This window comes from Terrapene carolina, unplaced genomic scaffold (assembly GCF_002925995.2).
Source record: "Terrapene carolina triunguis isolate 2854851 unplaced genomic scaffold, T_m_triunguis-2.0 Scaffold228, whole genome shotgun sequence".
In the NCBI taxonomy this organism is placed as follows: domain Eukaryota; kingdom Metazoa; phylum Chordata; order Testudines; family Emydidae; genus Terrapene; species Terrapene triunguis.
Window position 1 is genome coordinate 836,847 of NW_020664579.1, and position 12,657 is coordinate 849,503.

Below are 12,657 nucleotides of genomic sequence, written 5' to 3' on the forward strand. Positions count from 1 at the left end.
GCCTTATACTGAGGTGAGGTGGGGATAGTGGGTGGGGGTTCCCCAGGGAGGGGAGACCCTAAGACTGAGGGGTTACTGCCAGGGGGGCAGCGCCCCAGATAACAGGGCACCGGGGTCCTGGGAGGGACACGGGGCCAGTGGCAAGGCGGATCACCGGCCTGCAGAGGGTGTTCCAAGGCTGGGAGACCTAATTCCCGAGGATGACCAGCAGGAGGCACTGTGATGGTGAGTTCCAACCCCGTTACAGGGACAAAGGGTGTTAATTTCTAAGGGAATGATCTGGCTCCACTTGAAACACTAGAATTAATGGGACTGGGCTCTAAGGCAGACTCAGGGTTTTATGCAGGCCTAGTACAGGTGGTAGAGTTTTGATTCAAAGATCTGCTCTCCTACACAATGGCAGAAATGGCAAATGTCTCACGGTACCATAAAGTCTTTGCTAGGGATGGAAATAAGTGCTACCAAAAAAGTGTTTCTTATAGAATTACTGCAGTTTACACCAACTGTATTGTTTGATTTTTTTTTAACTTGATGGCATAGTTAGGCTATGAACCCAAGTCACCATTGCAATTAGGCACTGCTGGAAGACCTGGAAATTCTGTAGAAGATTCACTGCTAGAGGAGGGGAGAGGCAGTCACTGAAAAGGTGAGTAGAAACTATCTGAAGTTAATAAACAGAATCATCTTAAATCTCTTTACTAGATTATTAACTTACTGCCACTTATATTTACAGTCTAGAAACTGTCACAACTTCAGTCAAATACAAAATGTCCATACATGTGCAAAACTGACAAAGCAAACACTGAGCATTGTCCCTGCACATGAGCAAAACAGCTTCATAGATAGCAGTGGCACACACTTAACCGTGGCACTAAAATGCAAAAAACTCTTTCCTAACATAGGGTGCACCAAAAAGGAAACAGCCAGACTTGACAGATTCACACCAGTGCCACCATTTTAGCTACAATGCTCACAACTACATAAATCAGGATGACATACATGTAGGATTTGCTTACCATTAACCAACTGGCAGCATAATGGAAAAATTACTGGGAAAGCCACACACAAAGAGTAGATTTCTAGAGCAAACTGAATTATGAAAGGAATCTGCCATTAGGGCTGTTTGGACAATCACATGGAAAGGACTATAATTTAGACTAACGTGTCTCCTGAATGTACCATGGTGTAAAAGAATCTCATCACCAAGGTCTTTGGAACCTGACGGAAATATGCATTGCTTGGGCACCCTGTAGGGAGGCATAAGCCTTGGGCTGGCCTGAAGAACTCACACACGGCTTTGACGTTCACAAGTAATGCAACCATCCCTAACTCATACCAAGAAAGCCCTCTCGCTATCTCCCCATGCCACCACCAAGTGCTCTCAATTTATAAATCAATCAATTAACTTTGATAATGAGCCTCTATCATCAGTTGCCACCTAAAAGCAAGAAGAGCAGATGGGAAGTTATATTTCCATCATGTTCCCTCTTCCACCACAATCACTAATAAAAGTAGAGCTGAGTTCTGGTGGGAAGTGTGAACATTTATGAGTAGATGAAACCTGCTCCATCTGCTCAAGCAGACGGGACAGAACGATGTGGTTAGAATGACAAAGTAGCCACGTGGGAGAAATGGATTTGGAACAGCGCACGTACCTCTGGGCCAACGTATCACACGGCGACCCCTTCCTCTTCCGGGAATCAGGGTTAGCAGGGTCTGTTGAACTGTCCCCAAGGCCACTCATGTTGAGCTACTTTGCACCTGTACACAAAAGAGAAACACGAATCAGGAACCTGACAGGGGGAGCAGCTTACAACCAGGTAATGAATGATTCATACACAGGAATGCCAGACAGCAGGAATCCAGTGACCACTGAATAGTAAACTAGTCCAGCAGCCAATTGCTCTTAACGTTAAACATCTTCTCCCTAATCTTCCACCAGAACACGGTACCTTCTTCAGTTTACGCCTTGTCCCACCAACTTGTAAAGGAAGCTTAAGTAGAAAGCACCGCAAGTGGAGAAAAGAGACCATGTGTATTATCACCTTGAAGGTATTTCTCTCACACAAGCCCTCACCCTCTATATCCCTTTTCTTCTATACGATATGGATTGAGCTCCCTCAGTTTCCCCTGCCCCCATAGCTTTTAAATCTGGTTCTTGAATCATTTCCATGGCCCTTCTCTGTTTTTTCCCCAATACCCTCAAACAATAAGGTTAAGCACTTGCATCTGAAGAAGTGAGGTTCTTACCCACGAAAGCTTATGCTCCCAATACTTCTGTTAGTCTCAAAGGTGCCACAGGACCCTCTGTTGCTTTTTACAGATTCAGACTAACACGGCTACCCCTCTGAAGGTTAAGCACAGCACCCACTAATCCAGATATGATCTTCATAGGGCTCTGTGCATGGGAGCATCACCAGCCTTGTTATTATGAGAGCACTCTATATACAGGGGAGAACTGATTTTTTTTTTTTTTTTTTTGGCAGTATGACACAGTTAGGTGATTTTCAGTTACTCCTTTAGCATCCTCTGGTTTCTCTGATTTCTAGATAGCTGCCCCACCCCCCTCACATTTGCGTCTGTGCTATCTACTCTCTCTCTCTGTATATGACTTTACATTAATTGGAAATAACTCATCTTGTTGGATGTAACATCTCCCCCTCACAAAAAAATTTTTTCATCATCTCCCTTTGCAGTTGGACTTCTGTGTTTGGTACCTCTTCCATTTTGCATCAGTGTTGATTTAAGACCTTCCATTAGTGTAGAGATTCCCAGACTGTGGTTGGTAGCCACTAGGCGACTGGTCGCATGGCAGGCCAGTGGCGCTCTTTGTTTCCAGCTCCATTAAAAGAAGCTTTTTAAAAAAAAAAACAACCTATTATCATTGTCCCATGAATGCAATTGCTATAGCTGCTGCAGTGATGTTATGGGACTGTCGACGGAAGGAGGTGGGGTCCATGCAAGAGGACATAAAAGAGGTAAGTGTACTTTAAACACCCATTCTGTTAAGATGTGGTCCGCATTAGGAAAGTGTTTGCAAATCCCTTCCCCACAGCTTTAATCAAATTCCTAAGCAGTGAGGGTTACAATATCCCATTTGCTACCACTCTACATGCATCTGATGAAGTGAGTATTCACCCACGGAAGCTTATGCTCCAATACGTCTGTTAGTCTATAAGGTGCCACAGGACTCTGTCGCTTTTTACAGATCCAGCCTAACACGGCTACCCCTCTGATACTCCCCAATTAGGAGTTTTTAAAATACAACCATACTTATTTAAACAAAGAAGTGACAAAATTCCAAATATACTGACAAGAATTTTCAAAAGTAACTGGTGATTTGGGGTATTTCAATACAGTACCTGATATTACTATCCTGCAATTTCTCCATATAATGTAGGCCGCCTTTTATTTTATTTTTAATATTATTTGTACTACCACAGCATCTAGGCACGTCAGTAACGGACTAGAACTCCACTGTATTAGGTGCTGCACAAACAGAAAAATAAAAAATGATCTCTGCCCCAAAGAGTTTACAATCTAAGCAGAAGAGAAGAATCAACAGATGGATACAGAGAGATGGGGGGAGTACAAGGAATCAATGAGGCAACATTGGTCAGCATGATACCCAGTGGTCTCTGCACACCAGCAGTCTAACGGTTACGTTTTTTGTAGACAACAGAGCAAAGGAGTGACTTTTAAAGAAGGATTTGAAGGACAATGAAGTAGCTTTATAGATGTTTACAGGAAGCTCCTCCCAAGGGTGAGGGGCAGCATAGGAGTAAGCATGAAGGTACTTGTTTAAAAATTTAACAAGTGGGCAAGGGATGCTGGCATCATGGGCTGATCAGAGATGGGGATAGACATCTCACTGCTGAATCAGAGAGGATAGGTTGTGTAGAACCTTGGATGCGAAGACAAGCAGCTTATATTTGATTCATTAGAGAAGGGGGGAGGGAAAAGAGGGGGTAACATGGCAAAGCGATGGGCGAAGGGGAATGATCTTTGCAGCAGCAGTCTCAATAGACATGAGCGGGGCAAGATTGCATTTGTCAAGGCCAGAGAACAGGATGTTGCAGTATTCGAGACACAAGATGGTGAGTGCCTGGATGAGAGTTTTAGATGTATGGATGGATAGGAAAGGCCGTATCTTAAGGGTGGTTAATTAGCTTTCTTTCTAGCACTGCTAAAATCCAGGCCACCCGTTCTCTTAAGTTATTAAGCTATATTTTTAAAAGTGGGTTATTTAAAAAAAAAATTAAACACTTAAACCAATTTGAGAGACAACCCCTTCCAGATACTTGCCTCATGGCTTTCTACACTCAATGACACACACAGAAATTCCCAAAACAAATGATCTGGTAGTAGTGGGGGACTTTAACTACCCAGACATCTGTTAGAAAAGAAATACAACAAAATACAACATTTCCAATAAGTTCTTTGGAATGTATTGGGAATAACCTTGTGTTTCACAAGGTGGAGGAAATAGGCAGCAGGAAAACCATTTTAGACTTGATCCTGACTAACAGAGGAATTGGTTGCAAATTTGAAGGTGGAAGGCAGTTTGGGTGAAAGTGATCAGATTTCATGATTCTACGTAAAAGAAGGAGTAAGAGCAGCAGAATAAGGACAATGGACTTCAAAAATGCAGACCTTAACAAACTAAGGGCTGGTCTACACTTACCCCCCAAATCGAAGTAAGGTACGCAAATTCAGCTACGTGAATAAAGTAGCTGAATTCGACATACCTTACTTCGACCTTACCGCGGTTCAGACGCGGTCCACACGCGGCGGTCAGGCTCCCCGTCGACTTCGCGGTACTCCTCTCGCTGAGCTGGAGTACCGCAGTCGACGGGGATCACTTCCTGGTTCGATTTATCGCGTCCAGACCAGACGCGATAAATCGAACTCGGAACTTCGATCCGCAGCCGTCGAACTACCGGGTAAGTGTAGACTAGCCCTAAGAGAGCTGCTACCTAAAGTCCCATGAGAAGAAAATCTAATGGAAAAAGAAGTTCAGGAAAGCTGGCCGTTTCTCAAAGAGATGTTAAAGGAGCAACAGCAAACTATCCCAACACAATGAAAAGATAGGGAGACTAGTAAGAGGCTAAAGAGCTTCTGATTCAGGAGCTATATTGATTACTTGACAATAAAAAAAGGAATCCTACAAAAAGAGGAAAGAATGGACAAATTGCGAAGGAGAAGTACAAAAGAATAACACAAGCAAGTAGGGACAAAAGCAGAAAGGATAAGGAATTTTCCTTAATGACTTAGATAACGGAATGGAAAGTGTGCTTATAAAATCTGCAGAGGACACCAAGCTGGAAGGGGTTGCTAGAACTTTGGAGAAAAGGATTAAAATTCAAAACAACCTTGCCAAAAAGAAATATTCGTCTGAAATCAACTAGATGAAATTCAGTAAAGACAAGTGAAAAGTACTACACTTAGGAAGGAAAAATCAAATGCACAACTACAAAATGGGAAATAACTGGCTATGCAGTAGTACTTGGGTATACAGGTACAGTGGATCACAAATTGAATATGAGTCAACAATGTGATGCAGTGTTATTGTAGCTGTGTTGCTCCCAGGATATTAGAGACACAATGTGATGCATTTGAGAAAAAGGATGTTATTATTCTGGGGTGTATTAACAGGAGTGTCATACATAAGACATGGAAGGTAACTGTCCTGATCTACATGGCACTGGTGAGGCCTCAGCTGGAGTACAGTGTCCAGTGCTGGGCACCACCCTTTAACAAAGATGTGGATAAATTGGAGAGAGTCCAAGGGACTGCAGCAAAAATGATCAAAGGTTTAGAAAACCTATGAAGAAAGTTTTAAAAACTGGGCACGTTTAGTCTTGAGAAAAGAAGGAGAGGGCGGGGGAAGAGAGACCTGATAACAGTCTTCCAGTATGGTTAAGGGCTGTTATAAAGAGGACGGTGATCAATTATTCTGCATGTCCAATGAAAGTAGGACAAGAAGTAAGTGGCTCAGTTTGCAGCAAGGGAGATTTAGGTTAGATATTAGGAAAAGCTTTCTAGCTATAAAGATAGTTAACTACTGGAACAGGCTTCCATGGGGGGCTGTGGAATCCCCGTCACTGTAGGTTTCTAAGAACAGGTTAGACAAACGCCTGACAGGGACGGTCTAGGTTTACATGGTCTTGTCTCGGTGCGGGGGGCTGGACTAAATGACCTTAGAGCTGGAAGAGTCCTCGAACATTTCTATGATTCTGGGACACACTTACTCAGCTTTGTATGGCTTGACAAACCAGCCAGATACTCTCAAAGGGTCAGATCCCGCAAGATGACAATCACTCTCGACTCCCACTGGCTTCATAAAGTTGGGCTCTAAGGGTGGGATTTTCAAAAAAACTCAACACTGGCATAAGCCCTGCCCCCACTGCAGGTAGTGATAAAACTCCCATTGACTTCAAAGGGAGCAGAGTTAGACCAACACTGAGTCCTTTTGAAAACCTCACCCTACATCTTTAAATGCCTTTTATGCATGCTCCTTTCAAATCTTGTGCAATATACTAGTGGAGAGAGAGAGAGAGAGAGAGAGCATGTCTCTGTCTCCTTTCCAGTAGCTGGTCCCTGAGAGGGTAATGGCCTACTACTGCTACTGTTTATGGAGTTTCTCCTTTAGTTCATGTAGTAGAGATGTGTGCTGTGATGCTAAAGATCCTGGATTTAAACCTATCTCATGAGCCATTGTGCTTGCTATTTATTGGTTAATGCATCTATTCTGAAGTAAATGATACATGTGTGTTTAAACAGAAGTGCCATGAGAAACCAATCTTTATACAGCAAGCAGTCATTTTTGCTAATGTTTGCGTCACTATTATCAAGATGAAAGCTGTTCCTGAAATCTTTTCAGCAATATTAGCATAGCCAATCAATAATTCCTCCTTTGTGCCAGCGAGAACGAAAAGCAGAGTCAGTTGTCCTAATTTATGAGAAACAAGAATAATCAACAGCAGAGAAACTCTGGTCAGAAACCAACAAGCTAGCTGATGACCACAGATCTAATTTTATTCCTCTTATTTGTCAAGTTTGAAATAAAAATCAATCAATGCCAAAAGCAACAGTAATCATAAGAAAAAAACCCTTTAAAAATTAAGGACTGGAAAACAAACTGCTGTATCATGTGTTCCAATTACAAGGGGTTTTTTTTGGGGGGGGGGTTGGTTTTTTAAGATATACATTTGTTGTTCAATGTTTTTAAATATTTCCTTTACAAAATAGATGTACCAAGCAGCATCTTTCCATCCTCCCTTTTTTTAAACTTAACATACTGCTTATTTATACTGTACACATTTCAAGAAAATTCACATCAAGAAACGTGACACTGAAGTTAAGTTAAAAGTTTAGCTTACATCCACTAAGCCAGGAAACAGAGTTCTGACTACTATTGCTGCTCACACAGGCCCTGATCCCGTGAACACTTACTCATTTGAGTAAAGTTACTCAAATGAGTAAGTGTTGTGCAGGGCCAGAGCCACGGACTATAATTGCATCCCTCCCACTGGAGTCCTCTGTTACAGGATTGTGACCTTGGCAATATCTTCTTTATGCCCAACCAGGCTGAATTAAGGACAGACTTGCAGCCTTAGCTGAAATCCTTGGCTTGAGTTAAACCCTTGATGTAATACATTCGTTGTTTCTTTTTATTATAAATTCAGTTTATTTTGCAGCAACACTTGCCAAGGCTGACAGGCCAAAAATTTAACTCAGCCTAAAAATAACTCCAATGGCTTGGTTTGAAAACGTTTTGACCCTGACGGCTCAGAACAAGGCCTGTAACACTTTGCATGCCGAATACTCCATAGGATGATGCACCATCCCAGGGGATTGTGTTCATCTGAGATGCAAACAGGCCTTGTGTTGTCCTGCTCTGCTCTCTGATCAAAGTATTGAAATTTACAAGAAACCGGGGGGGGGAGAGGGATAGCTCAGTGGTTTGAGCATTGGCCTGCTAAACCCAAGATTGAGAGTTCAATCCTTGAGGGGGCCAATTAGGGAACTGGGGTAAAAATCTGTCTGGGGATTGGTCCTGCTTTGAGCAGGGGGTTGGACTAGATGACCTCCTGAGGCCCCTTCCAACCCTGATATTCTATGATTTCTGTAAAATGATAATATTCTGCTTGTTCACAAGAGCAGACAGAAGCAGATAAAGGACAGAGTGATGGAAGCAAAAACAAGCTAATTAGTTCAATTAAAAAAAAATTCTAATGCAAATTCTCTCTGATGCAAACCTGCTCAGCAAAACAATCGCTCCTTTGCCATCGCTAAGGTTAACCACTAGAGCTATAATGGCAGACTGGGTAAAACGTTGCCTTTTTAGCTGCTTGGTTTATTTACCTATTAGGGTTCCTTTGGAGCTGATGTCAGCCACTGTGTGAACACATATTAAGTACTGCATCAATACACAGAGTGTTTGGTTGCCCCCTCCCTCCAACCCCCACTCTCTCTCAACACATTAATGGAAAAACCCTAATGAAAACACCATTTCGCGAAGAAATAGCATGTCTGCACTGGAAATGGCTGTTCTGAAAGAGATCTATATTTTGGCGTCGCAATATTAAACAAAGACTAGTTTTCAGTCTAACTGCACTGCACTCCACTCAAAAATTCAGCTTCATGCATTAAGGCCCTGTCTTACTTGGGGTTCAGCAATCAGTGGCCAGCAGTTGATATAGCTGTATGGGAGTCACAATTTGCACCAATTAGGCTTGAGATCGAAGTCAACTCAACGGATACAAATGGCAGCTCTCCTTGTCTCCTCCACCAGCACAGCTACAGCAGTTGCTTGCCACCAACGGCTAAATTAGAGCTGATCTCAAGTACAGACAAAACCTGAGGTTTAGGAGCATGAACACTTGCCCCAGAAAGTAGATTGTCCAAATCCATTCTCCTGCCCCCACATATTTATTATATATTTGTATTATAACTAGGGTTACCAACTTTCTAATCGCACAAAACCAAACACCCCTGCCCGTCCCTTCCCCGAGACCCCACCCATTCTCTGAGTCTCAGCCCTGCTCACTCCATCCCCCCTCCCTCTGTTGCTCACTCTCCCCCACCCTCACTCACTTTCACCGGGCTGGGGCAGGGGGTTGGGGTACGGGAGCGGGGTGAGGGCCATATTGTTCCAGACACTGTATGTACGTACATATGCACATGCACGCGCATACACACACAGACACACACATCAAGGGAGTTTTTCTTTCGAAGAGTTTGTGTTCCAAACAGAAAAGAGAGGCAAAGAGAAGGAAGGAAACAAAGGTGCAGAGTGCTGAGGCAATGTGCCCAAGGTCACACAGCAAGCAGTAGCAGATCTGGGAACAGACCCCACACACATCTTCTAATTTCCAGTCCAGTGCCCGATCCACTAGAGCAGTGTTTCTCAACGACTGGTCCGTGGACTGGTGCCAGTCCCAGCGATCTCCCTAACAGAGTTTAGGAAGGCAGCAAGCCAGTCCCTGGTATCAAAAAAGGTTGAGAAACTCTGCACTAGAGAACACTGCCTCTCAGTCCTGAATCACACTAATCCATTCCTCTACCCACGGGAGCTCATTCTTCAAATCATGTGAACGTCAGCGAGTGTGTTAAAAGTGACAAAAGGCCCTGCCAGACTGGGATGCAAAGGACCAAGCTCAGTTTCATGCTTGCACAGAGATGCTGAGAAACTCTTAATCCATCAATGGCATCGTGATAATTCTGTAACTTTGCATGCGCACAATTTCTTCACTGACTGTCAAAATAATAAAAAGTGGGGGGGAAAATATGTAATTACAGTAGCTGGTGCTTATGCTGCATTTTTATCCACATATCTCGAGCTTCAGAAAGGTATCACTATCTGCAAATGGGGAAACTGAGGCATAGTGCACCAAAGTGACATGCCCAAGATCCTACAATGAATTAGTGGCAAAGCCAGGCACAGAATATAGGTCTCTATGGACTCACAGGCCTGTCTCTTTATATTTCTGATAGAATGATTTTCCCTGGTAGTGGGGTGTGACGGGGTTCAACTCACCACTGCGATGCCTCCTGCTGGCTGTACTGGGAACTAGTTAGTCCGCCCGTGCGCCCTCATCTGGTGATGTCTCGCCACCATCACTTCTGCTCCAAGGTGTGTGTTGTCCCAAAGGATACAGCATCCTCTTCAGGACACACTGTCACACACTGTCCTCCCACCTTCTGGGAGAACCATAGTCTACTGTCCAGCCACTTCTTCAGTGGCAAGTTGGGGTGAGGGACCCAGGCCTGCCCGCTACTCCAGGTCCCAGCCCAGGGACTCTGTAGATGGCAGCCGCGTGCTACGTCCCCTACAACTCAGCAGTCTATTTCCCCGGGCCACTTCCCCGTAGCCCCAGCACCTTCTTTGCCCTTGTCTCAGGGCCCCAGCCTGTCAGCAGCCAGCCAAGAGCTCAGTCTCGCTCCCCTGCTCCTGCCCCATACTGCTCTGTCCAAGGTGTTAGCTGCCCTCTGCCTGCAAGGCAGCCAGTCCTCCTCCCTCCCCGAGTTCCAGGGAGTGCCTGACCTGCTCTGCCCCTTGGCTCGTCTTATGTGGGCCTGCCCGGCCCCGATTGGTGCTCCTCGTAGCCCTCTCCAATTGACTGCCTGTTGCGCAGCCTCCCTAGAGTTCTATTAACCCTTTCTGGGTTAGTGTGGGGCAGACACCCCATCACAGAGGGGGAATTTCACTCAGAAACCAGCATAAAAATGTATTTAATGTGTATCACACTTTAACGACTGGGAGACAGAAACAATTAGTAAGCTGCTTTTAAGAAAATGTTTGATGTTAGTAACGTCCCTTACAATACAGTTATTTATTATTATTAAAATACAACCCATCTGTGCACACGCAGAGCAGACAGAGTCTCAATTAGAGATAATTAAGAGCACACTTAGGATGCCACAAGGACACATCTATATTGTCCCACTCACGAGTACATCATTAGTTGCTAATTTAAGTACTCAAGTCTTAATGAGCATTTTTATTGTGTGTGTTTGGTTTTTTTTTAACCTCTGCAGGTTACAAAATAAACACTGGAGCTCTACATTGAAGCACAAGAGGCGATGGGCAAAAGTGATAGGTGAGTCACTAAGCAAGCTACACCCCTGAGCCAGGAATGGTATATTATTAAATTTCTTTTTCTGACCTCACATAAAAAAATGGAGCCTACACTCCAGGACAAACATCCACAACTTCAGCCGCCAAAGAAAACAAATATCACATCTGTTTAGTGCGATGGACCTTGAGGGAATCAATGCATCCGTATGCCACTGGTTCAGCGAATGGCTAGTAAAGACTTCTGATTTCATGCTACGTCCTGTTTTATTGTTACCTCATTCCCTGTCTCTCTGTTTTGGTCACCTGCTGCAGCCTAACACCTAGATTGCAGATGTCAGACACTGTCTTGTGACTGAGTATTAGGAGGATACTAACAGATGGAACCTTTGGCTCTGGTACATCATACAATACCTAGAAAGAACAGTTTGAATGAGAAAGATCTGGGAGTTTTGGCAGCAGAACCATCTTCCAGTTATGAGCAGAAAAACAGCTGAAAAAGAATCAAGCTAGCAATCTCTTCCTCTAGGAATCCTAGCTATTTTTGCCAATGAAGTATTAGAGTGTGTTGTACCTCTTCCATTACAGAGCTTATACTGAAAAACCTGGAACATGTGCACAGGCTAATTTTGCATGGACTTCTTGGAGAGAAAGATGGATAGAGAAGACACTGAACTGCAAAGCTGTATGCATCTGCATTCAATGGGCCAAAGTGTATCACTATCCACTTCCTCCTAATGTCACTCCTCTATTGTCTCTGCACTACCCAGGGTCCCTCTGCTCAATACTCTACCATTATGCCATATAATCAACTTCTCTTCATTAAAACTGTTACTTTATTAGTAGTCTTGCTGCAGCACCTAGTGCACCCAGCTGAGATCAGGGCTCCATTGTGCCAGCTGCTGTACATACATATAAAAACAGTCCTTGCCCCAAAGACCTTACAATCTAAATAGAGAAAATGGGGAAGGAAAGTATCATCACAAATTACTTATGGGGAACTGAGGGACAGAGAGATTGAAGGCCCCAATCTTCATTGATTTCAGTGTGCTTTGGATCAGGTCACAAAGGGGGTCTGCAGCAAAGCTAGCAACTTTTAATCCAGATCTCCCAGGTCAAAGACCTGCGCCTTAAAGAGCAGAAGACTGGCTTTGCGGTTATCAAAGACTTCTTCCACCAAATCTTCACCAAAGAGGAAATCTTGAGCAGGAATACTAGAGAGAATGAATATCTACACCTGCTTGAACCTGGACATTCATCTGAGGCTCATATGCTTCATCAGTTTTGTCTACTTAAGGCCAGACCTGCAAACACTTACTGTTAGGCATAGCACTTCCTATACTCAGGAGCCCATCAAACTTCAATGGGCTACATTCAACAGCAAGAACCAATGCTAACAGGCAATTGAATACAAATTTAATCAAGTGCCTCACCATCCAACGCAGCAGAAACACAAACGTCACTGCAACTGGCCTAACCCCAACCCCCATATCCTCCAAAGCAAACTGCCAGTCTGAAGTGAGAGTGTTTGCTTTTATTTTCTATTGCGTAGGTAGAGTCATTCAGAAATCTGATAA

The 12,657-nt window shown here is 43.8% G+C and overlaps 1 protein-coding gene across 9 annotated transcripts in view; it reads right to left on the minus strand.

Annotated features, from left to right (window-relative positions):
- The window catches only part of NCOA1 (nuclear receptor coactivator 1), a 289,105-nt gene that overhangs the window by 125,472 nt on the left and 150,976 nt on the right, over nucleotides 1-12,657 (minus strand). For all 9 annotated transcript variants that reach the window (XM_024198197.3, XM_024198194.3, XM_024198196.3 and 6 more), the window contains one exon: nucleotides 1,656-1,761. In XM_024198197.3, the coding sequence (XP_024053965.2) occupies nucleotides 1,656-1,744 (89 nt within the window). In that variant the 5' untranslated portion in view covers nucleotides 1,745-1,761. The remainder of the gene's footprint in view (nucleotides 1-1,655; nucleotides 1,762-12,657) is intronic.